The sequence below is a fragment of the Phyllopteryx taeniolatus genome, chromosome 6, assembly GCF_024500385.1.
Source record: "Phyllopteryx taeniolatus isolate TA_2022b chromosome 6, UOR_Ptae_1.2, whole genome shotgun sequence".
Classification (NCBI taxonomy): Eukaryota; Metazoa; Chordata; class Actinopteri; order Syngnathiformes; family Syngnathidae; genus Phyllopteryx; species Phyllopteryx taeniolatus.
Window position 1 is genome coordinate 5,090,834 of NC_084507.1, and position 26,668 is coordinate 5,117,501.

Here is a 26,668-nt window from a genome sequence, read left to right on the forward strand (position 1 = left end):
GCCAACATTTATTGTGCATAAGAGACTGTGTCAATTCACTTGTATGTGTCCACAGACACACGGCATAAAAGGGATACAGATCCTCCATTCTGCTTGACCTACTGGCCGAACAGGACAGGATGGGGAGAAAAAAAAAAAAAAAAAAAAAGAGAAGCTGGAGGTTCAGAGGATATAGTGTGGTAAACTCCTTCAGCTACAGACTGCTACGTCCAGTGTAGGAAGGATCACTCAGGCATCAGGCTATACAGTAACATAATTTACTTAGACCACATAAGCCCACTGTTTTACTGTGTAATGTATACAACCTTTACTTTTCCTTGTACTTGTGCTGTTGTTGCTTCGTGCATTTTACATTACTGGTCTGTAACTACACCCGCCTCCAAAAGCATTGGAATTTAATTTTTTCCATTTTCTGTCTTTTCTTTTTTTGGCCAAAGAAGACTGAGGCCATGTCCAGACAGAAACAGAGCGGGTCTAGTTCTTTTTCATTTTTTAAACAGTTTCCCATGCTCACGGAATCATTTCAGGAAATGTGTCCATACAGACGCTTAAACGCTGTAGTATGTATGCCAGGCCTGAAGTGGCGCTGTTGTGTCACATAGTCACCATAAAACACATAATAAGAAGCCCATGTGATGTAAAAATACAACAATGGCGGTAATTAGCGAACAGAGACTGACGACAAGGTGTAACTTCACCTTCAGAATAAAAGCTCATAGCCCAACATTTCAGTTTATACTTCCAGTTGTAACATCTGGCTCTATACACAACTTAAATGGCATTACTGTATTTGTAAAGAAACACAGAACCTTTAGGTGAGCAAAAATATTATATAATTCAAATAGACTAAAGTGATAAAAAAGACCAAATATGTGACCCTCCAGCACGAAATCGATAGGAAACCACATGGCCATGTTTTGAGTTATATATGTTTTCTGAAAAAGCTTTAAAAACGCTTTACAATGATGTATAGATTGTGGTAATTGGGTAACATTTTGTGAAATATGTTTGTTTAATGATAGGAAGCACCGTGTCAGCGTTAGCCTAGCAACAAGGATGTTTTGTTTATATCGCGAGGGACTGTATTACGGCGTCTTGTTGGCTCATACTTATAATGACGAACATTAGAATTAAATTCGCAGCTGAAGAGAAGACCAAGCTTTTTGGTGATACCAGACATGACTTATTCCTTGTTTTGCACATGGCAGCAGCCGATTAGTGTCGCTAATTTCTTGTTGTCTGACTTTTCTCATAGAGATTTCGCTATACCCTCTCAATAAAAGTATTATTTTTTCAAGGCATTAAGGTAAGAAATTCACATAAATTCCAACCGGGAAGTGATCTTTATTTACATCTGAATATTGATATTTTTCATAGAGTCAATGCTTCATGGCAGAGATCACTAACTGGCGGTCCGTGGTCTGGGTCTTGATCCAGAGGCAGTCCTATATGGACCCACACCATAGTAAAAAAAGAGAGGTTATGATTCTTTTAAGCGACGCAGCATTACTGGCTTTATAGTAGTGACGAACCATACTGACCAAACACATGCAAGTTCAGCCACCTCCTTCAGCCAATGAAATCAGTATCTCAGGCAGTAATCACTGACTGCACGCAGACCAGACTAAGAAGAGGAGAATTGTAGCGGGGGGGGAGAGAGAGACTCAGCGTGGAAGTCGAGTTAAAGACAAAGAAAGATCAGAAAATGATCGATAAAGGAAGAGAACATTTGGAACAAATTGCACTAAAAATGGAACGTCCACGGTAATTTTTGTGTGTCCTTCTTGGTAGGAAGTTCCCACCGGGAGCACTTATTAAAAGTGTATATATGTGAATTGTCCATCCATCCATCCATTTTCTGTACTGTTTATCCTCACTAGGGTCGCGGGCGTGCTGGAGCCTATCCCAGCTATCTTTGGGCAAGAGGCGGTGTATGCCAGCCAATCGCAGGGCAAATATAAACAACCATTCACACTCACATTCATGCCTACAGGAAATTTAGTCTTCAATTAACCTACCAAGCATGGTTTTGGGATGTGGGAGGAAACCGGAGGACCCGGAGAAAACCTACGAAAGCATGGGGAGAACATGCAAACTCCACACAGACGAGGCCAGATTTGAACTCGGGTCCTCAGAACTGTGAGTCAGATGTGCTAACCTGTCGGCCACCGTCTCACCAATGTGAAACGTCATTATTAACAAAACATACAAGTTTTGAACAAACATAACCATTAAAACGGTTGAGTTAAGATTTGTTAAATTAAAATATGTAAAATTGTCTGAGACTTCACTGTTGTGTCAAGATGCCAAATAGAAAAGGGGAAACTCAAACTTTTTTTTCTGAAGCACTTTATTTGAATACGTGTAAGTATTTTATTTATTTATTTTTTATTTTTTTTGACTTGCGCTTATTGTGAAATGCCGCCCTACTTTTATTTAGTAAATGAGAAAACATTACACAATTGTGCTCATACGTTTGATTACCCGGGCAGAATTTGTAAGATGTCCTTATTCTTTAAAGAAAACAAAGGATTAGGCGAAACACAGATTGTATTTTTAAGGGGATTAAAATTAAACTGTCAAGCATTTCAGGAAAGTACAATCATTAAACAAAACCTAACCATAAAGAAAATAATATGTTCAGTCATATTACAAAAAAACATTTCACAAATTCTGTCAGGGTATGTTAACTTATGAGAACAACTGTACATATCAGAAGTCATACATATTTGTTTAGTTCTGTGTTACTTGAGAATAATATTTTTAATTTTTGGATTTGACTAAGGTATTTATTACAAGTAGATGTAGATACAATGACTAAAGAAGAAGAAGAATCACCTTTATTGTCATGAACATGCATGCATGTACACGAAATTTGTTCTCTGCATTTTACCCATCACAGTGAACACACACACTTGTTAGTGGAACACACTGGAGCAGGGGGCAGCTGAAGCGCCCGGGGAGCAGTTCGGGGTTTCAGTGTCTTGCTCAAGGACACCACAGTCGTGAGTCCGGGGGATGTTGGCGGATGGTCCGGTCGGGGTCTGGAACCTAGGTCCCCCACGGTGGCAGGTGATGATCTTAACCATTGGGCCATGGCCATTAGGCAGGCTACTTACAGTAAATAGACACTAGATGAGCTTTCGGACCTTTGCTTCAAGAAATGTTCGGAATTTGGATCTTTTAAAATTTTAGTTGAATAACCCTGCTTTATGGGCTGTCGCTCAAAACACGGCCGTGCAACTTCCGATCAGTTTCGTGCTGGAGGGTCACATATTTAGTTACAAATCTGTTGCTTAAAATGCAACTTCTTTTGTTTTGGGAGGTTAATTTATGTAGTCTCCTCTTTAGCATGTAAAAGGCATAATCTTTTGGGTTTAAGTCTGGCGATTGACTTGGCGTTTGTTTTGGGTCATTATCTTGCTGCATGATGACAATCAGACTTTTGAGTTCATTTTACTATTGCCATCGTAAGCCATATCAATGATGATTAGTAAGCGTGTCTCAGAAGAAGCCATGCAAGCGTAAGCGATGACATTACCTACACTGTTTCACAGATGACTTTATATGTTTGGGATCATGAGCAGATAATTTCTCATCCCAAACTTCAGCCTTTCCATTAATTTGTTGAAGGTTAATCTTTGTCTCATGAGTCCATAACATTTTGTCACAGCATGTTTTTTTCACCTCATCTTTGTACTTTTCAGCATATTCCGGGCCTGGTCTACGTATTGTTCTTGCTAAAGAGTGGTTTTCATCATCAAGAGTAGAATTTGTCCATTTGCTTTACTGATGTCAAGAACAGTTGTTTTAGGGTCTTTCTTTACAGTCACTACCTGCTGTTGATATCTTGGTCTATTTATTCAACGTTATCTTGGTTTAGTCATTCTGTTTTTAAGTTGCTTAATTCAGGTCATTATAAAGTGGGGTATCAAATTTTTGTCATGGGCCACATCGGAGGGCCGTTATGACTGTAAACCCATAAAAATGAATTATCAACTCTTATAATTACATATATACAACAAATTGCTGAAAAACTAGTTTTGGAATCAGAAGCCTAAAAAAAACATGTTTTTCAACTGTGACATTTCTTTTCGAAGAGGGATTGGTAACAAAAAAATATACTGGTTTGCAATATCAGCGTTATTACAATTGAAAACATTTAGCATTTTGATTTGCTTTTGCGGGCCACGTAAAATGATGTGGTGGGCTGGATCTAGCCCTCAGGATGCCAAATTGACACGTGTTCTAAAGGGTTGTATTAAATATTGGAAAATTAATCGGAACTTTGCCAAAACATTGCCATCTTCTATCCGCTTCACAACTGCTTGTATTCTACCCATAGCTTTTTGGTTTTGTTGGTTTAGATTTTGAACTTGCATAAATGTAGTCAAATCTGACACAGATTTAGCGCTATGTATTGTTTAAATTGTAGAGATTCTGTAGTCGACGAGACAGGAGTGAAGATGAGTTGAGTCACCACTTTTCAAATATAACATTGATAGTGGCTTCATCGATTATCGTCCTCTTCAAAGCATTTCCACTATAACAGCTTCTTTATGTTCTTCATTTTGCCCTTGGGACGTGATGTTGGTATTCCCCAGCTGTCGTCACTGAAAACAATTAGTCAATGTGTCCTTTGTCCGGATCTTGAATCAGCCCCTCCTATGTTAAGTTTGCATGTTCTCTCCATTTACTCCAGGTAATACATATGCTGCTTGCCTTTAAAACTTTGTGTTCTAACGTTTGAAATTTGTTTGACTATTGTGTTTTGTAGCTCATTTTCTCTTCATCTCTTGTCTGATGTAGTCGGAATCAGAGCAGCACGATCTTCCAGCATCACGTGACCCATCTGGTCGCTGTCCAGGTAAAAATAGTCATTTGACTATTGTGTTTTGTAGCGCATTTTCTCCTCATCTCTCGTCTGATGTAGTCTAAATAAGAGCAGCACTATCTTCCAGCATCATGTGACCTATCTGGTGGCTGTCTCGGTGGAAATAGTCTTGGTGAGTGTGAATTAAGCGCTTTAAATCCAAACAAGTGGCCACCGCAAGAAATCAGGAGAAATTGGACGCATTTTTAATTCAAATTAAGACTCGATAAAATTTAAGACTCTTCAGACTGTATAGAAACCTTTTCTAAAGAATCTATCATCTATGATGTAGCCACATGGTTGGGAATTTACATTCTGATGGTATTGTTTTTAGAAAGAGAAGCCGAAAAGTAGGGGAGACTTATAATTTTACTACTACTACTACTACTAATAATAATAATAATGAGTGCCTTACTTCTGACAGAGTTGATTAAAGATGATCTTGGGATTAACTGGACCTTTTCCTGGTTCTTTCATGCATTGGAGGAAGAGAAGCATGGCTGCAGTCAGTGGCTCTGGACTAGGCAGCATTGCTACTAATGGAGCCTGCCAAAAAAAAGAAAAAAAGGGCTATTTTGATAGAGGATGGAGGTACAAAGTAACAACAAAATCTACAGTATATTCGTTCATCACTAACAAATAACTCAAGAATATATTGGTCTAACATACAGTGCATTCAGAAATGTTCACATTGATTCCTTGGAATAAAATACTTTCGAATTGTTCTACACTAAACTCAGTACCCTATAATGACTATACCACCTGCACCAACCATCCACAACAATCACGATCAGTTTCTTTAAATACTGTATGTTATCCACTACAACTATGGTATCAAATATTCTGCCTTTAAAAAAATGTAATCATAGCTGTTCAGAGAGGTATTCATTTACAATGTTTATTATTGTGACTGTAGTTTGTGATGTTGTAGAACTGTACTTCATAATAATGAGAAATGTGTCTCAAGGCTGCTGCACACCGAGCGACGTGGCCAAACCTGATTGAACTGTCGCGAAGTATGCATGGTTTGGCAACGGTTTTCATAAGTGGCCGATCAGTCGGCAAACTGGTTTTGCCGCAATTCAGAATTTAAATCACAGACGCACAGTCGCAACATCGCAGCTTACAGCCAATCAAAATGACTAAGTTTCACTCCATTCAAAAAGTTAAACTTTCACAGATTATAGATTTCAAGTATTTATTTGTTTATTTTTACATAATTTGGGCTTCCAGGTCATAAAACCTACAGAATCGGGAATTCAAAAAATTAGAATACTGTGAAGAAATCAGCCCAAATTTTGCAGGCCATAAATGTTTTAAACTGAGTGTCACACACTAATCACCTCCTAAACTCAGAAGACCTGCCCAGGTTTCCCCATATGTCATTTTAAATAGCTTTTCAATGATATTCAAATTTTTTGGAAAGGGTCTGTACATTTCTAGGCTTTAAGAATGCAAGACACCCTAGGGGGAGGCACAAGCCACTGCAAACTGTAGGCCAGTCCCAAGCCCGGATAAATGCAGAGGGTTGTGTCAGGAAGGGTATCTGTCTTAAAACTTGGCCAAAAAAGCCTTCATCCAAAGAATTCCATACGGGATCGGTCGTGGCCTGGGTTAACGTCTGGCAACAGTGCCGTTAAACTACAGGACGCTGGTGGAAATTCAGCTACTGTAGGTTGAAGATGAAAGAGAGGTGGAAACCGGGTTCTTAGGCAGAAAGAGAAGAGGCACAGAGCTGAGACCTGAATGTGGGGAACTTTGAATGTTGGGAATGTGACAGGATAAGCTCGCGAGTTGGTTCAGAATCAGAATCATCTTTATTTGCCAAGTATGTCCAAAAAACACACAAGGAATTTGTCTCCGGTAGTTGACATGATGATTAGGAGAAAGTTAGATATATTGTTAGGGGTAGGGTTTAAATTATTTTAGTGTCCAAGACATGCGGCCGCAACTCCGATGACACGACCACAAAGTCGATCATCGAACTGCGACCTAGGCTATCCTGGTGCCAAGTTTACGTGTGGACACCCTTATGCTTGAACATGGTGTTCGTTATGGACAATCCATGATGAGCACAGAAGTCCAATAAGAGAACACCGCTCGGGTTCTGTTCGGGGGGGCTGTTCCTCCCAATCACGCCCTTCCAGCCAGGTCTCACTGTCATTGCCTACGTGAGCATTGAAGTCCCCCAGCAGAACGATGGAGTCCCCCAGCGGGAGTGCTCTCAAGCAAAAGCGTGGGTACTCTGCACTGCTGTTTGGTGCATAGGCACAAACAAAATCAGGACCGGTCCCCCCACCCGAAGGCTGCGGGATACTACCCTCTCGTCCACCGGGGTGAACCCCAACGTATAGGCGCCGAGCCGGGGTGCAATAAATATACCCACAGCTCCTCGGCGCCTCTCACCGTGGGCAACTCCAGAGTGGAAGAGAGACCAACCCCTCTCGAGAGGACTGGTACCAGAGCCCAAGCTATGTGTGGAGGCGAGCCCGACTATATCTAGTCGGAACTTCTCGACCTCACACACCAGCTCGGGCTCCTTCCCTGCCAGAGAGGTGACATTCCACGTCCCTCGAGCCAATAATTGGGATATATAGAGCATCAAATATTGTTTTACAACAATACTCATAATGTGTAATGTGGCAGTGGATGAAAAAGCAAAGCTTGTGACCAAAATGTACACAAACAGAACGTTCTGTACCTTGCTGGGTGCATACATATGAATGGAGTCGGCAAGACGCCTTTAAAATATCCATACCCTTGCTTTTATTCTCGCCTGCGTCCTCTCTTTAGCAACATGCTTCTTCCTTAACTATTGATCTATCTTTTTATGGTTTAAGAAATGTGAGAAAGTACAACAGACTGTATGTACAGCATCACATGCCTATGCAGGCTCGCTGTTCATGGCGTCCATGTATCCAATCGCTCAATATGTGGGTGTGTGTCGCCAACTCTTATTTTTATGTGATGGTCAAGTCTAGTTGGTTTCAACCGCATTTTGCAGTATGCTGCAGGCTTAATAATTTGGTTGTCAATTAGTTATACACACTGTGGCAGCATCATGAACCAAACCGAACTGTACTGCTTCTTGGAAACTTCACTATAGAGGCCACTCTTTTAAACATTAAATTTAGCAGAATTACGTGGCCATAACCCTGCCTCTACGCTCTTCTGCCATTAACTTTTTTTTTTGCCATTTTGTCAGCAGGGATAGGTTATTGTTTTCCAAACCAATATATGTAATTTCACACAGACTGACAACTCAAAATGCACTTGGAGTTGTTCACAGTTGATGTGAAAGCCATGGGCCTGCTACTACTTGCATACTGTATGAGCATTAATTTATACCCTAAACATCAACGTAGCCTTCACCTCTTTTGCATTCAGTGATAAGTATGTGCAGTAGTAGAGCAGCAGGTGTTCTTTTCACCATGCAAACAAGGATAATTTGCTTGACTAATGCTTTTAAAGTGTACTCAACTATTTGCTGGTGTGTTGTCAACATAATAAAAGTTATCAAAAAACACTAGTTTTGCACTGTTTATTGTTTATTTGTGCTGCTATTCACTTACTCGGTTGTCCGTACGACGCACTGTTTTCTGGTTTACATTTTTGTGCAAATAAGAGAAGTGAGCACGAAACAAACCAGGCAGGACAGGGGCATTGTTTATAAACCGAACAACTAATTTGGACAGGAGAAACTGAACTACAGGTCTGAAAGCATACTTATTCCAAAAGAACTGGCCTCAACAGGGGCATTAGAAGAAAATAATGATGTACTTTACACTGGAAATTACCTGAAGGGGACTAACATTTAACACAGTAAGAATCAGGTGTCACCAAAAAGGGAGTTATTTGTTGACAAAATTAGGGAGTGTTTTGTATGAATGCATTACTATTTAACAGTGATGATTTTTTTTTACATTTGTGTGACAGTTATCTAGTGAGATGCAAAAAAAAAAGTTAAATTTACTTTTAATTTTCTTTGCATGATGAATATTCCATTGAGTATCACAAGTATCAACAATTGTTTCAAGACCAGCTATAAATATTCACCGAGTAACTTGACAATTAGTATTTGAAAAATAAATCCAAAAGTCAAGAAGAAGAAATGGTAGCTGTACCAGATGGCTCTCAACTGGGGGGCAGATCCTTAGTTTATATCCTTTCTCCTTCACTTCCTGGATGAGGTCAATGAGCATGTGTGTTTGGGACAGATTCTGTAAGAAGAGACAGTTTTCAAATTTCATTTATAATTAAATCACATTTTTATATCTAATACAGTGCATTTGTTAATCCACTCCTCGCTTCTTGCAATTCCATGTGGTCATTTAAAATATCCTTGTGAAATGTTATGCCAATTTAGAAGGATTGATGGTCATTTTGTCATGTTGCTTTAAAATGGGGAGTCTTTGTTTGGAGTAGTCAATGTCCCATAAGAGAAGTATATTTTCCTTTGCTTTCAAGAGATTTGTTTGGTCACATCTTGGCAATGAAGACAGTTGCTATGGAAAAGGCACAATGGAACTGGCATTGTGAATGCAGACACAGCTCATCCTCTAACAATTACGTGTTTTCACCAAAAAGATTGCAGTTTTCAAGGAGACAATACAAAAGAAGTGAGAGAGAGGGGAAATAGCAAGTAAAGCGCATTCACTCGGATTTCAATTGAAGAGGAAGGTCTTAGGGGTGATTAACAAAATGGCGGAAAAAACAGGTTTATTGTTAAAGAGGCATGTCAGTTTGCAGTGACCATGACACAACCAGAGAGAGACTGGGGAGGTTTTATGGTTGGATTGTATTGTGATCATGCTCTGCACCCACCGAAAGCTGCTCATGTGTGAGCAGGTAAACATGTCCATGTTTGCATTGTATTTGTCACTGCATTGAATATATTTCAAAATTACCTCAAAAGCTGGCTTGTTTACATTAAAAATAAGTGTTTGTGAGTGTTTACACATATTGAAAGAGCGTAAGCGGAAACCACATCATCAAAACACAGGACCAAGCAAACACTTATCAAGCAGTGTTTCAATATCGCTGAGAAACACTACCATTTTTCTCACAACATTCAAATCAAACACTGATTTCAATGACGATTTCATGATAATTATCGTAACCATTGGTCTGGCCATGTCTGTCTCTCTATCGATCTACCTTGACGGGAAAAAGTACGGAAACTCTAACTCATCCATACCGGTAAGCATGTTTTGGAGACAAAGAAATAAAGCGATGCATGAGGTGGCGAATAGAAGCCAGGCCTCTTACATGTCCAGTTTCAATATCAAACGTTACTTGTGGATTCGATTTTGCACTTTGTGTATGACTTTGGTGTTGTGTTGTCTGCCTTTTTTCTATTAATGATACTCGACATGCCTTTAAATTGCCCTTGGGATAAATAATGTTGATTAATTGATCAATTGATTGAGATGAATCTGATGCAAAATTAAATTGGCCTGTGGAAAAGGGGAACAATTATTTTTGGGGGGCATTGACCTTTAAATCAGACTTTTTTTTTTATTATTCCCCTCTACAGTCTGTTGCACTCACCTTGCCAATAAGCATCCGACTTCTGTCTCCGAGAAGTTTCTTTTTTTCTGAATTGTTTCTCCCATTGCCATAAATTCACCCTTCACAATACATTAGCTAGTCTAAATTTTAATCATGAGCTCATTTTGTTTGACTTTGTTGCAGGATCAAAATAGGAACTGTGACTTGTCAAGTAAAATTCCCTACATTCCCTGTGTGTATCGCAATAATTCCCAACAGGTGTAGGTAATATGAGTATTGATTCCAAATTGACATTTGGCATGTAGCGTGCGCAGGGGAGCGGAGTGAGGTGGCTAACTGCGTCCTTCCACTGCTAAGTGATCGCTACCCCCAACTAGAATAAACGAAGGACACATTAAACCACTTCTTTTATTTGTTCATATGTTGTATTTTATTTGTAATAAAAGACTAAACAGTGCTGTTCTGATTTTGTCTCTCAGCCGTGACACTCTCTATTTGCACATTATGCCACCACATTGAAAAAAAGTCCTTAATTTTATCATCGGTTGTGCATGATTAAAATGTGGTAAACTGACGTACCGGTAATTTCCCCTCTTCCGTCGAAAATAATAAAATTAAGTCAATTCTTAGGACTTTTTTTCAGTGTAGTAGCAGTAACACTGTTGAAGGGGCTCTGCATTGCTGGCAATAAGTCAAACTCTTTATTTTATATATTTTTTTATATTTATATATTATTTATTTATTTATTTATTTTACTTACCAGGACAGATTCCCTACAGGTGTGCCTGTGTACATAGGCAAGATTTGATAGGATTTCAGCCATACACCATTTTCAGCTTTTGTGTGTATGTACACTTTCAGTAAGAATCCTCCGCACTTTTTGATAAGTGAGGACACTCACCTGTCTCTCATTGAAAATGTGTGGTAAAAAATACGACAATGGAGACCCCGGACTGTTGAAAAAATGAAGTTGTATATTAAGCAAGAATGGGAAATAATTCCACCTACAGAGCTTCAACAAATAGTATCCTCAGGTCCCAAACGCTTACTGAGTGTTGTTAAAAGGGCAGGTGATATCACACAGTGATAAATATGCCGTCTAAGCTTTTTGGAACGTGTTGCAGGCATCATATTCAGAATGTCTGAGTATTTGCAAAATAAATAAATAAATAAATAAATACATTTAATCAGTTTGAACATTAAACTCTTGTTTTTGTAGTGTTTTCAATTGAATATAGGTTGAAAGGGATATCAGAATCAGAATCATCTTTATTTGCCAAGTATGTCCAAAACACACAAGGAATTTGTCTCCGGTAGTTGGAGCCGCTCTAGTACAACAAACAGTCAATTTACAGAACACTTTGCAGACATAAAGACATTGACAAAAAACAATTGTGCAAAAAGATGCAGAGTCCTCTAGCACTTAGAGCAGTTCGAATGACTAATATTGCAATAGTCCATTGTGCAAAGGGCGCTGAGACTTCAAGGAGTGTATGCAGTTTAAGGTGACGAGTAGTGCGATAATCTGGGACAATGTTGGTTGTGCAAAAGTTACAGATACTCCTCAATCAGTGTGCAAATGGAGCAGATGCTACTCTGGCATGAGTGGCCCGTATATGCAAATAGTGCAGCATGGCGAGACAACTACAGTGAGTGCACGAGTAATACATAATTGGCCCCACAGAAATGTGACAACGAACTCAAGTCAAAAAATTGCCAGCTTGTTGTAATGGGATTATAGGTTAGCTGTTTAAGTAGTTGATCGCAAGAGGGAAGAAGCTGTTGGAATGTCTACTAGTTCTAGTTTGCATTGATCGGTAGCGCCTACCTGAGGGAAGGAGCTGGAAGAGCTGGTGACCGGGGTGCAGAGGGTCAGAGAGGATTTTGCACGCCCTTGTCTTAGTTCTGGCACCGTGCAAGTCCTCAATGGTGGGTAGGGGGGTACCGACAATCCTTTCAGCAGTTTTGATTCTCCGTTGCAGTCGGAGTTTGTCCTTTTTTTGTAGCAGCACCAAACCAGACTGTGATGGAAGAACACAGGACTGATTCGATGACCGCTGTGTAGAACTGTCTCAGCAGCTCCGGTGGCAGGCCGTGATTTCTCAGAAGCCGCAGGAAGTACATCCTCTGCTGGGCCTTTTTGAGGAGAGTTGATGTTGGTCGCCCACTTCAGGTCCTGAGAGATTGTAATTCCCAGGAACTTGAAGGTCTTGACGGTTGACACAAGGCAGCTGGACAACGTGAGGGGCAGCTGTGGCGAAGGATGCCTCCTGAAGTCCACGATCATCTCTACAGTCTTGAGCGTGTTCAGCTCCAGGTTGTGTCGGCCGCACCACAGCTCCAGCCGCTCCGCTTCCTGTCGATATGCAGACTCGTCACCGTCCTTGATGAGGCCGATGACAGTGGTGTCATCTGCAAACTTCAGGAGTTTGACATTCGGGTTCGCTGAGGTGCAGTCGTTCGTGTAGAGAGAGAAGAGCAGCGGAGAGAGGACACAACCTTGGGGCGCCCCAGTGCTGATGCTGCGTGTGGATGAGGTGGCCCTCCCCCAGCCTGACCTGCTGTGTCCTGCCCGTCAGAAAGCTGTAAATCCACTGGCAGATGGCAGGTGAGACGCTGAGCTGGAGAAGCTTGGATGAAAGGAGTTCAGGGATGATGGTGTTGAACGCTGAGCTGAAGTCCACGAACAGGATCCTCGCGTAGGTCCCTGCACTGTCGAGGTGTTCTAGGATGAAGTGCAGTCCCATGTTGACTGCATCATCCGCAGACCTGTTCGCTTGGTAGGCAAACTGCATGGGGTCCAGCAGGGGACCTGTGACACTCTTGAGGTGGTCCAGCACGAGACGTTCAAAGGACTTCATGACCACAGATGTCAAAGCGACAGGCCTGTAGTCATTCAGACCCGAGATTGCAGGTTTCTTGGGGACTGGAATGATGGTGGAGCGTTTGAAACAGGATGGAACTTTGCAAATTTCCAGAGATCTAATGAAGATCTGAGTGAAGACTGGAGCGAGCTGGTCCGCACAGACTTTGAGGCAGGATGGGGACACATGGTCCGGGCCTGCCGCTTTGTTAATCTTCTGGTGTTTGAAGATGCATCTCACATCCTGTTCATGGATGGTTAACGCAGAAGTCAGAGGTGTGATTGTGGTCGCGGGGGCGGCCGGGTGAGTGTGTGGTGTGAAACTGTCCTTTTCAAATCTGCAGTAGAAGGTATTCAAGTCGTTGGCTAGTGTGCTATTGTTCACAGCTTGGGGGGATCGTCGCTTGTAATTAGTCAGCGATTGGAATGCATGCCAGACTGATTTAGAGTCGTTTGCGCTAAACTGTTTTTCCAACTTTGCTGCATGGTTCCTCTTTGCAATGTTAATTTCTTTAGTCAGCTGGTTTCTAGCTCGATTATACAGGGCCCTGTCCCCGCTCTGATATGCGTCCTCCTTAGCTTGGCGAAGCTGCTTAAGTTTAGCAGTGAACCACGGCTTGTTGTTGTTGAATGTGCGAAATGATTTTCTTGGTACACAAACCTCTTCACAGAAACTGATATAGGATGTGACAGTGTCCGTATATTCATCCAGGCTGCCAGCTGAATTTTCAAAGACACTCCAATCTGTGCAGTCTAAACAGCTTTGAAGTTCCATCTTGGCTTCATTGGTCCACTTTTTGACTGTTTTCACCGTAGGCTTCGCACATTTAAGTTCTTGCCTGTACGTCGGTATTAAGTGAATTAAGCAGTGATCAGACGAGCCCAGGGCTGCACGAGGTATAGCACGGTATGCGTTTTTTACCGTAGTGTAGCAGTGGTCTAAAGTATTATTTTCCCTGGTAGGACAGTCGATGTGCTGCTTGTATTTAGGGAGTTCGTGGTTGAGTTTAGCTTTGTTAAAGTCCCCGAGAATAATGAGGGGTGAGTCCGGGTGTTTTTTTTCAATTTCGTTGACTTGTTCGGCGAGCATTAGCAATGCGGCGTTCGTGTTAGCTTGAGGAGTTATGTAGACTCCAGCCAGTATGAATGATGCGAACTCACGTGGCGAGTAGAATGGTTTACAGTTTAAGAATAGCGACTCCAAATGCGGGCTGCAGTGTGTGCTGAGCACCGTGACGTCCGTACACCATTTTTCGTTGATATAGAGGCATATCCCGCCGCCCTTTGTTTTCCCCGATGATTCCATGTCGCGGTCCGCTCGATGAATGTGGAAGCCGGGAAGCATGACGGCGACATCGGGTACAGAGTTGCAAAGCCAGGTCTCCGTGAAGCACATGGCCGCGGAACGTCCGAAGTCTTTACTGGTCTTTAACAGAAGATGAAGCTCGTCCATTTTGTTGGGTAGGGAGCGTACATTCGCGAGGTGGATCGACGGGAACGCCAATCTGTGTCCTCTCATGCGGAGTTTCACCTGAATGCCGGCCCGTTTTCCTCTGTGGCGCCGCTTCCGTCTCCATGCGCCGAAAACCGCGGACGCCGCTCCGGTGAGTAACTTGGGAAAAAAACTGAGCGGATATTCGAAAGTTGGTGACAGAAAGTCCGGAGTCGCCTCCTTGATGGTTAGCAGGTCTCCCCTTGTGTAAGTGAGTCGTGTAAGGTCTCCAAAGACGGACGAAAAACACAAAAACAAAGACAATACTAGAGAGCGCGTTACCGAGGCGACCACGCTGGTAGGCGCCATTACAAATTATTGTATTCTGTTTTTAATTACGTTTTACACAACATCTTAAATTTATTGGAAATTGGGGTTTGTAAACATTGGACAGTTCCAGACAACTTTCGACTGATATTTATTAGATAGTTGTGTTTTTGTGTTGCGTTCTTATATTTGATGCCGACATCTCCATGTAAACCGTTCTCAACTGTCACATTGACAATACATATGGTTAAATTGTAGACATCAAATTATGGAAGACAAAGTCTTTGAGAACCTTTGACTTATTTTTGTGTAACCAAATTAGAAATGTACCAACCTGCATAACAGCATTGAAGAAGCAGGTGTTTCCGAGGTTATTGATGCCTTTAACAGGAACCAAGGCACTGTTGATGACTGAGCTTTTGCCTCTTGAGGGGTCTTTATAATCAGTGGGTTCTTCTCTCAATTTCTGGATCTTGGCGGATGTTGCTAGAACATGAGAACACATACAAAATGCCATGATTCCAGAAATTGGCGATATAGTTTAACGTGAATTTCATACTTCAAAGTTCACACACGCCATGCATGCCCTTTGTTCTAGAATTAATTTGACGATTCACATAAAATCACTACTTTTTTCTTCTAAACAATTCACAAATTGTGATCAAAACATTACAAGTTTAGTCAACTTACTTTTTTCTTTTCAATGTCTCCTTAACACTCATTTGTACAAGCCCAACAGCGCCTCTATGACAGACAATTATGAGATACTTTGGATAACTAACTTTTCAATTTGCTATCCATTGGGTCAAATGAAGATACAATTTAAAGACCCTCTAAAGTCTCTTTCATGGATGCCACAATTTACAGAGGAACTTGGTATCATTATTTTATTTTATTTTATGGTATTCGGTCTACTGTAACAAGTTGAAAACCAAAGCAGCGTATGGTTTATAACTAGCAGGAAGTATGTGCTCAAATGTCTGTCAATGTGAGCCACAGGCTGAATAACCTATGCCGCTGTGTTTAATAAATGGTTATAGTGGGAGGGAAAAGTATGTGAACCCTTTGGAATTTTTTTTTATTCCTGTATAAATTCTTCATAAAATCTGGTCTGAGCTTCATCTAAATCACAAGAATAAGAAAACACTGCTTAATGTAATACCACATAAACAATTGTTCTCAATTTCGTATTAGAAATAGGATGTAAACTTTCACAAAACAGGAAGGAAAAAGTAAGTCAACCTCTATGCTACGGATTCTCCAAGAGCTAATCAGAGTCAGGTGTGAGCCAACCTGGAGTCCAATCAGTGAGACAAGATTTGAGGTGTGACAGAGGAAACCATTGTTTGGGAGGAACACACAATGCCATGTGTGGAGGAAAAATGGTGGTATGTGTTAATACGCCTCTGCAACATCGTATGGACATCGGGGACAGTCCCTCTGGATTGGCAAACTGGGGTGGTGGTCCCCCTTTTTAAGAAGGGGGACAAGAGGGTGTGTTCCAACTACAGGGGGAATCACAGTCCTCAGCCTTCCCGGTAAGGTCTATTCATGGGTGTTGTAGAGGAGGGTCCGTCGGGAAGTCGAATCTCACATTCAGGAGGAGCAGTGTGGTTTTCGTCCTCGCCGTGAAACAGTGGACCAGCTCTACGCTCTCGGCAGGGTACTCGAGGGTGCGTGGGAGTTCGCCCAACCAGTCTAAATGTGTTTTTTAGACTTGGAGAAGGCGTTCGACAGTGTCCCTCGGGGAGTCCTGTGGGGGGTGCTTCGGGAGTATGGGGTACCGAACCTCCTGATACAGGCTGTTCGGTCCATGTACGACCAGTGTCAGTGCCTGCATTGCGCTACAGCGCCACTCAACAACAGTGGCTAATTCTGGAACTGACAGACTTTGTTAACGGCAGTTCAAGTGACAAATGGAAACTATTTTTGAACACATTGTTTTGTCCCGATGGTCTGTTTTACCCGATATCAGTTATATCGGAGTCCGTTTTATCGAGGTTCCACTGTACACAGTATACATACTATTGCTGAACAAATGCAATGATCAACTTGTACAATCACCCATCAACCAAGATGTCACAATTAGCGTCACATTTATTCTCTAAAATGACCTTGGCTTTGAATACATTATATTTTAACCTCTTACAACTTCACTGCTTAGTACATTTACTGAAAAAGCTAGCCAAAACACATTTGCAATAATTATTATATTGTCTATGCGTTGGAAAATCTCTTCGGTTTAAGGACTTCAAGGCCATATATATTAGTTTCATGTGAAACACCACGAGCAATTCAAATTGTATGCTCAAAACAAAATTTTATCCACTAATTCTGCTCAGAAAAACAAGGGATTATTTTTTACTATTCCGAGAATATCACATCCTGCTGTACTTTTTAAGTCAATCTCATTCTTATCTCACATTACTGCTACTCAAACAATGTGGCCTGAAATTAAATGGAAAGTGTTAAGTGCTTATGAGAAAGAAAGCCTTTCAAGGCCCATCCAATAGTTTTTGGATTATGGAGGTTCAGCTTGTTGAGATAACAGTCTGTTGCAGCACTCCACTCAGTAGTGCTAATTACATCTGGCCCCCTGTGCTGGCAACATCTGGGGTTTCCAGCTACTCCATGAAGCCATAAGGGAGCACCCATATGTCCAGAACACACAATGTGGAAGTAGGGAAACTGAAGCCCTTGTCAGAAATAGTGTATTTCCAGACTGCGGTTGACGCTGAAAATATGTGAAAAGGGTAAACGCAAGTGAGAATTTTACATTAAAGAAAAGACAGGGGATGTCTGGTTGTGTGTGTGAGAATGAAGAACTCAGTCAACAGCCCTACTGCAGCTTGAGTACATGAGTTGCGACTGGCACTACCTAAGAGGGAGGAGAGGGACGAGGAAACTAACTGGGCGGAATGGGGATGCCTATGGACACTGCACTGCATCTGGGACCGTCACCCAAGGTAAACAATGTTCACGGAGCCATCTGGTTGAGACTGGAGAGGGAGAGGGGGCAGCAGAGGACAGTTGAGGAGTGTAGTGGGTGGAGGGAAGGGTTGCAATGAGCACAAGCATATGGAAAAGCAGATTTTTCCTCTCCCTGCAGCAATCAACGATGGCAAATGTTAACATGCGCTATGTCCACGCTTGACTGTGCCGCACTAAGCACCACCACCTGGCCCTTCTTGCTCAGCACGAGTATGGGCAACAGTAACAGTGAGAGTGGAGCCTTTCCCCAGGGTGGAGAAAAGCACTGTAGTGCTCAGACTGATCCACATGCACGCATGTACACCAACACCTCCTGCACTCCCTGCTCATTTTCACACAAGAGATATTCCAAGAAGCATAGGAATTGTTCACACTTTTAGAGAGAACAATATTGGATAAAAAAGACATACATAAGTGACCTTTGACCACATAATTATTATTCTGGATCAAAAGACAACTATTCCCAAAGACCAACTCCAGAATCTTGTCAAAAGTCTTAACAGAAGAGTAAATACTTTTTTTTAGCTGCAATGGAGGAGCAACAATATCTTCTTTCATTTTCCCTTCAAGGCCCAAGTGCACCGATTAAATGGCCAAATACTTGGATATAGACAGTATATTTCTCAATAACTGCAAACAATTCATCAACTAAGAGCACATTAAAAAACATGTTAAGAGGCTATTCATATGATTTCTAATATGACAATCTAATCGTTTGGCCAGTCAGGTTTATGCTTCTATGTTTGCTTACAGTGCAGCAGAGCAGAGCAAGCTCCCTTCATGCAGAGCAAGCAGTCATGAGGAAGGACGAGCAACACCAAATGTCTTATTAATTCAATAATTTGTTGTGACTACAGGGCATAAAAAGCTTGCTTCCTTGCCATCTGAGGCCAGGCTAGCTTAGTGATGTTTTACTTACATACACATGCTAATATATTAAGTGCACCTTGGTAAAATTATGCAATGCTATGCAATGTGATTTTGTTTACAATGACTCTTACATAAAGAAGAATCCAAATTCCATAATTTGGAAAGAATCTATTTGAGATAATTATGGACAAACACAAAACACACAAGTGGACACACTGGCCTACTTTCATGCGCAGTGGTGGGAATTAAGATAGGATCACTCTTGATTACCTCCATGTAAGCACCACCAGGGGACAAGCATTTCGCTTGCCACTGACTCGTCTAGACAAGTTAAGTAAGAAAAACAGCTTGGTGCACATTTTATCCATTACCTTTTGGTGGTAGTAGCTATAGGCCAAAGTCATTTGTCAGAAAGTCAATGCTAACATATCAGTCCTTGGCACACTGAACCAAAGAAGAAACTTGATGGGCATATGGGCAGAAATATATGCCACCAGAAACTGAATTTGAATCACTGACATTTTAATTTCAGTTTTGTGGAACTTGAAAGTGTCCCTCACATCATATCCACTCATTTTTGTGGAAGAGCAAGCCCTCAAGTTTTTGTGTTCGTCCATTCTCAAGCTATTGTGAACGGAGCAGGAAGCTAACCGGATACTATTCGTCCCAGTCTCATCCATGGTCAAGACATCCTACTGTATAGGATAAGCACTTATTTTTCCATTTCATGGTGGGTGGCAACAGAAAAGGCCACTAACTATGTTATGTCTATAAAACGTAGCCGCTGAATGGCCAAAGAGGAGACCCGTGTATCTGCGCATGATTGCTCTTCCTCAACTATCCAGTTTGTCAGAGTAATTTGAAATTGAATTTTGAAGACTGAATCTGAATTGTGAAAACTGAATGTGAAAACAGATTAAATTAAAGAATTAAATAATTAAATTTAATAATCTTCCATTCAGTTTCAAGTTTATTGGACTTCAGTTCCAAACTACAGTAATTACATTTCTAATTATACTATTCAGATTTCAGTTTTCCCATGTGATGTTTCAAATTAAACAACACATTTAAATTATGTGATTACAATTCTGTGTTTTATGCAATTATTCAAGTTTAGCAATTGAAATGCAATTACAAATGATTTCAATTCAGTTTATGGAGGCCCATATTTTCGCCCATAACTAATTTTTATCAGCTAAACAGGAAGATGTGAGAGTTAAATGAATCAACCAGTCATGTTTCTCATAAAATGTAAATATAAACTGAATGTTCGAAACACACGTTAGCAATCAATTCTTCAGTTCTGAAGGGTGCAATGGACCATCAGGACATATTTTCAAAGGTGGGAAGCTCACACACAATAAACATAAAATATCCAACCATCCATCCATTTCCTGTACCGCTTTATCCACACAAGGGTCACGTGCGTGGTGGAGCTCTATCCCAGCTGAGTCCGGGCGAGAGGCGGGGGTACACGCTGAACTGGTCGCCAGCCAATCGCAGGGCACATACAGTGGGTACGGAAAGTTTTCAGACCCCCGTAAAATTTTTGACTCTTTGTTATATTGCAGCAATTTGTTAAAATCATTTAAGTTAATTTTTTTCCTCATTAATATACACACAGCACCCCATATTGAAAGAAAAAAACTTAATTGTTGAACTTTTTGCTGATTTATTAAAAAAGAAAAACTGAAATATCACACAGCCATAAGTATTCAGACCCTTTGTTGTGACACTCATATTTAACTCGGGTGCTGTCCATTTCTTCTGATCATCCTTAAAATGGTTCTACACCTTCAATGGAGTCCAGCTGTGTTTGATTATACTGATTGGACTTGATTAGGAAAGCCACACACCTGTCTATATAAGACCTTACAGCACACAGTGCATGTCAGAGCAAATGGGAACATGAGGTCAAAGGAACTGCCTGAAGAGCTCAGAGACAGAATTGTGGCAAGGCACAGATCTGGCCAAGGTTACAAAAAAATTTCATAAGATTACAGTGGCCTCCATAATCCTGAAATGGAAGACGTTTGGGACGATCAGAACCCTTCCTAGAGCTGGCCGTCCGGCCAAACGGAGCAATTGTGGGAGAACAGCCTTGGTGAGAGAGGAAAAGAAGAACCCAAAGAGCACTTTGGCTGAGCTCAAGAGATGCAGTCGGGAGATGGGAGAAAGTTCTAGAAAGTCAACCATCACTGCAGCCCTCCAACAGCCCACTCCTAAACACACAGCTAAAATACCAAAGGCGTGGCTTCAGAACAACTCTGGGACTGTTCTTGAATGGCCCCAGACAGAGCCCTGACTTAAACCCAATTGAGCATGTCTGGAAAGACCTGAAAATGGCTTTCCAACAACGTTCACCATCCAACCTGACAGAACTGGAGAGGATCTGCAAGGAGGAATGGCAGATGATCCCCAAATCCAGGTGCGAAAAACTTGTTGCATCATTCCCAAAAAGACTCTGGCTGTATTAGCTCAAAAGGGTGCTTCTACTAAATACTGGGCAAAGGGTCTGAATACTTATGGCTGTGTGATATTTCAGTTTTTCTTTTTTAATAAATCTGCAATTCTGTTATTTTCCTGTCAATATGGGGTGCTGTGTGTATAGTAATGTGGAAAAAAATGAACTTAAATGATTTTAGCAAATGGCTGCAATATAAAAAAAAGAGTGAAAAATTGAAGGGGGTCTGAATACTTTCCGTACCCACTGTATGAACAAACCACCATTCGTGCGCACATTCACACCTCAGGGCAATTGAGAGTCTTCAATCAACCTACCATGCATGTTTTTGGGATGTGGGAGGAAACCGGAGTGCCCGGAGAAAACCCACGCAGGCACGGGGAGAACATGCAAACTCCACACAGGCGGGGCCCGGGATTTGAACCCCGGTCCTCAGAACTGTGAAGCAGATGTGCTAACCAGTCGTCCACCGTGCCCAAATAAAATAGAACTATGGAAATATTTCTAATATAATAATTACTTTGCAGCTAACATTTTTTTAAACATTTAGAACAGATTTGTTCCATTTAGACTGACTGTATAATCTGCATAAAAATCACAGGGGAGTAATTATTCAGTACTATAAATACCATGAAACGAGGAGGAATTACAGGATTTTAGTGGGAAATATTGTATGCCTATCCAGAACCTTTTCATTTACTTCACAAAGACACCCAGCTACATTGTAGTACAGAGCCTAGCTCCCTGATGTAAACCATCTTTTTATTGGCACTCTGGTACTTCAGCCAAAGACCTTGATGGTGAGAGAGCAGTTAGTTAGTTAGTTAATCGACTTTTAGTCTTCAATGAGCTGTTGTAACAAATTATTGTGGATTCTGAAAAACATCCATCCTCGGGCTCCTTTGTGAATGGGGAGCATAGAAGAAGGACAACAACATGTCTTTCTAAAAAAAATTAAGAAAAAGGCACAGCGATGGCTGGAGCTTTCATTTGTAAAAAACAACGATACATCCTACCGAAGTTGCCGAGGTGCAGACTTCTCCAGCGGGAAAACTGTCCTGTTTAATTCCTGGTAGGCTGCTACCTCAGCATTTTGAAATTTGGGCACGCTGAACCGGGGCGCCGTGCTTTTTGCGGCTGTCACGTGGCCCTTTCACACTGAGCAAGTGCGGTGTGAAAAGGCCTTAAAGCTCAATGAGCTATACACATATCAACGATAATTTTGCATATCAGAATGAGAATCATCTTTATTTGCCAAGTATGTCAAAAACACACAAGGAATTTGTCTCCGGTAGTTGGCGCTGCTCTAGTACGACAACAGACAGTCAATACTTCTGAGACATACAAAGATAAAAACACAGTCATTGAGCAATAAAAGGTTACCAGTAATGTGCAGACGATGTACTTCCTGCGGCTTCTGAGGAAGCACGGCCTGCCACAGGAGCTGTTGAGGAAGTCCTACACAGCAGTCATCAAATCAGTCCTGTGTTCATGCATCACAATCTGGTTTGGTGGTGCCACAAAAAAGGACAAACTCTGACTGCAACGGACAATCAAAACTACTGAAAATTTTGTTGGTTCCCCCCTACCAAACCTTGAGGACTTGCACGCTGCTAGAACGAAGACAAGAGCATGCAAAATCCTCTTGGACCCTCCACATCCTGGTCACCACCTCTTCCAGCTCCTTCCCTCAGGTAGAGGTAGAAGCCATCGATCAATGCAAAGTAAAACAAGCAGACATTTCAACAGCTTCTTCCCTCTTGCCATTAATTTCTTAAACAGTTAACTTATAATTCCATTGTAACATGCTGCCAATTTTGTCTTGAGATTGTTGTCACGTCTCTGTCGGACCAATTATAAATTACTCGTGCACCCACTGTAGTAGTCTCGCCACCATGCACAACCTGCATATCTGTTGTTGACCAATACTGGTCACTCATGTGCTTGAGAAGTAGCTGCACAATTTGCACAGTTGACACTGTCGCAGATTATCGCACTACTAGTCACTTTATACTGCATACATTTCTTGAAGTCTCTGCACCATTTCCACAATAGTCACAGCACCAGACTATTTTTCTATTACTCATTTCAAACTGCTCTAAATTGCTAGAGGGCTGGGCATCATTTTGCACAATTAGTCATGTATTGGAGGGACATCATAGAATCAAAATGGATAGAGGGATTCAAGTTTAGAGATTTGGTTTTGTCAAGGAAGTGAAAACTGGCCCATTTGCCAAAAAAACTGCAAAAAAACTAAAAAGTCCTGCTGAGCTCTTCTGTCCTGTTTGTTCTGAAAGAATGGGTGTTCCTTGGTGTCATAGACTGAATTGCACACAATATATACATGTTTTCATGAAAAGACAAATAGTTCAGGTAGGCAAAATGTGTGATAGATAGTGTTTGCTCGAAATTAATGTTCTTGTCAACATGATCTCTCTGCAAATACAAAGAGTTAGTGCACTCCAGCTGTGGAGAGTGATCCAGTTTCTCTAACTTGATTAGGACTGGGACTCACACTAGTGCTGCGCACAGGCCCAGAGGTGGCGAGAGAGACAGAGGAACAAGGGATGAGGGACAAGAAATAGAGAGGGAAAAACAATGGAAAACAGAGGCCGATCCTCTCACAGCTGCTCACGTTCTTCAGGGAACCCAGCCGGGAACCTTCACTCAACCGCTTAATTCCGCTAATGTGTGCAGTCATGTGACATGCAGAGAGGGTGGGTGACTGTCACAGCATCAATCCTGCAACTCCTCAGCTGTGGCTGAAAGACTGACTCGGAACCAGCCTCAATGTGCATGGCTGGCTAGTCTTTGGACAATGGCAAATGGACACCGTTCAGGGGGCGATAGTTGAAACTGGTCAGACCACAAAGGGATGAACCATCACACAGATTATCTACAGTATTTAAGTGGCCTCTTGTCAGGTCAAAACCACATAGTGAATGTACAAAACAGAAACTCCCTAGGGGGTCAAATTTAATTATTGATTTACAAATTAATAAAAAAGTAATTCATGCTTAATGACCTAAATTACAGAGGTGAAAATATTTACCTTAACGGCCGCTACAAGCTGTCTTTGTATCATTGGTATGGAGACAAGTCCCAGTCTACAAGTGCTAATCCAACCAAATCGTATGGTTGAAGTTAAACATTTTCTAATTGTGGCGCCTGGCACCCGGATTATTGCGTAGCTTGAATGCATTCCTGCACAATGCGCATAGGACAATAAGAATTGCTGGTGGCCGAGTGATTTATTCAGGGCTTTACACTCATTGGGCAATAAGTGCTAAGTGACTGTCCAAGATGTGGAAAGGAGCAGCTAAACTGACAGGTCAAGTGACAGAGACAATCTAGTGAAACCATCAGTCAGTCTTGGGTTATGCACATAGCTATCATCACAGCTTTCTAGAAGGGGGGGGAGAAAAAAAAAAAAAAAAAAAACTCCATACAGGTACGAGAGTTCCATCCTCAGTAGCTCAATCGATAAAACACTATTCAGAATCTTTGAGACAAATGTCATCATGATTGGACAAATTAATGATAGCTTGGATAGTCACAAGTGTGTGTGTGTGTAGGCATAAGAAGTAACCACTGCGATAATGGCCATAGATAGCTTCTAAATGGCAAGCAGGTTCAATTGAGGAATGCTCATAATCTTAACCAGCAGGGGGAGCAGGTATCTGACAATCTGACAAATTTAAACCTTTATGAAATTTCTATGTGCCCTGCAGTTGGCTGGCGACCAGTTCAGGGTGTACCCCGCCTCTCGACCGAAGATAGCTGGGATAGGCTCCAGCACGCCCGCGACCCGTGTGAGGAGAAGCGGTACAGAAAATGGATGGATGAAATCTTTTTATACAGAACTCACCTGTGCTCAACAATGTTGCAAAACAACGAGAATAATCTGGAATCAGGATCACTAGTTACTGTTATTTGTCAAACCTGGTGATCTGCTTTGGCTCTTGTATCCGATGGCAAGGTCATATTTATAATAAACTGAAAACAGTGTTGTTGATTGATATTTAGTAAAACGCTGTCCTTGATTATGATTATAGTTTGTCAATGTTAAAAGGTTCTTTATCCTTAATTTTGGGGATTTGGTGCCATGTCTGAGTGTTGTCTATGAATAAATTCAACTGAGATTAATTTAGCATTGCTGAAATATCAACAAGTGCTTGTAATTAGGTGCAGGACTTGTAAGACAAACACTTTACCTGATGCCTTGAAAGAGTGCTTCTGTAAAAAATCCAGGGCCTGTGCCAAGGCTTTTTTGTTACAGTGAGTGGACAGTTCCTCATTACATTCAAAACACCTGTTAAAAAGGGAGTAGTCAGACAGAAAAACATCTTAAAGAACTATTGTAAATTCAATAACCCTCAAATTATTTGTCTTAAAACGATTAAGAACAGAAGAACTTGATCTAAGTGGCAAAAACATTTTAAAGACACTGAAACAACAAAATGTATTGTATGTATTGGAACATTTTGCCTGAATCTGGAAGGTTTCTCACCAGGCTTTCCAAGAGCTTAAGTTTATGGTGATGCAATGATCGGGATGAAAAGCTTGGTGGTGCTTGACAGCATGTTCAATCCCTGAGTGGTTACATCCCTGTAACAATTATACACTCCAAGTTATTCAACTGGCAACAAAAAATACCTATCACAGAAAGGACACAGCCATGTGGTGGTATGGAGCTATGCTTGACTATGTAGGAAAGAAATGGCTGAAATTGTCTCATAATTTCACAGTGTAAAACAACAATAGTAGCACCTGATCCAAAAACTAGATGTATTAACTTAGCCTTAACTTTCCATTATTGTATGCGATATTATTGCCTTGTCCATATGATACACTGCATAAATACATATACTGGGATTACATGTGGTGACAGATTATATCTATATGATCAAGTTAATAAAATGTATGGTTAATTGCAATTTATCATTTACAGTGTTGTGAAAAAGCATTTGCCCCTTCTCAAATTAATTTTTTTTGCTTAGTTTCCTCACATTGTTTAAGAAATGTAACTATCAGACAAAGATAACGCAAGTAAAAAATAAAATGCAGATTTAAAATGGTGATTTTATTTATTAAGGAAAAAAATCTATTCAAAGTTCAAATCTGTGCAAAAAGGTAATTGCCCCCCTTGTTGAATCATCAATTAACACATTTAATGGCAAGCTGAGTTCATTTTTACTGACAGAACCCAAGCCTGATTACTAAATCACTTAAGAAATCACTTAAAAAGAACCTGTCTGACAAAATGAAGGCAGCCAAAAGATGTTAAAAAGCTGCAACAAAATGCCACAACCCAAAGAAATTGAGTCTATCAGTCTA

The 26,668-nt window shown here is 41.1% G+C and overlaps 1 protein-coding gene across 11 annotated transcripts in view; it reads right to left on the reverse strand.

Moving 5' to 3' along the window:
* The window catches only part of usp45 (ubiquitin specific peptidase 45), a 68,361-nt gene that overhangs the window by 21,521 nt on the left and 20,172 nt on the right, over positions 1-26,668 (reverse strand). For all 11 annotated transcript variants that reach the window (XM_061777871.1, XM_061777870.1, XM_061777880.1 and 8 more), the window contains 5 exons: positions 25,842-25,939; positions 25,546-25,643; positions 15,341-15,492; positions 8,998-9,093; positions 5,289-5,419 (listed from right to left, as the gene is read on the reverse strand). In XM_061777871.1, coding sequence (XP_061633855.1) covers positions 5,289-5,419; positions 8,998-9,093; positions 15,341-15,492; positions 25,546-25,643; positions 25,842-25,939 — 575 coding nt within the window. The remainder of the gene's footprint in view (positions 1-5,288; positions 5,420-8,997; positions 9,094-15,340; positions 15,493-25,545; positions 25,644-25,841; positions 25,940-26,668) is intronic.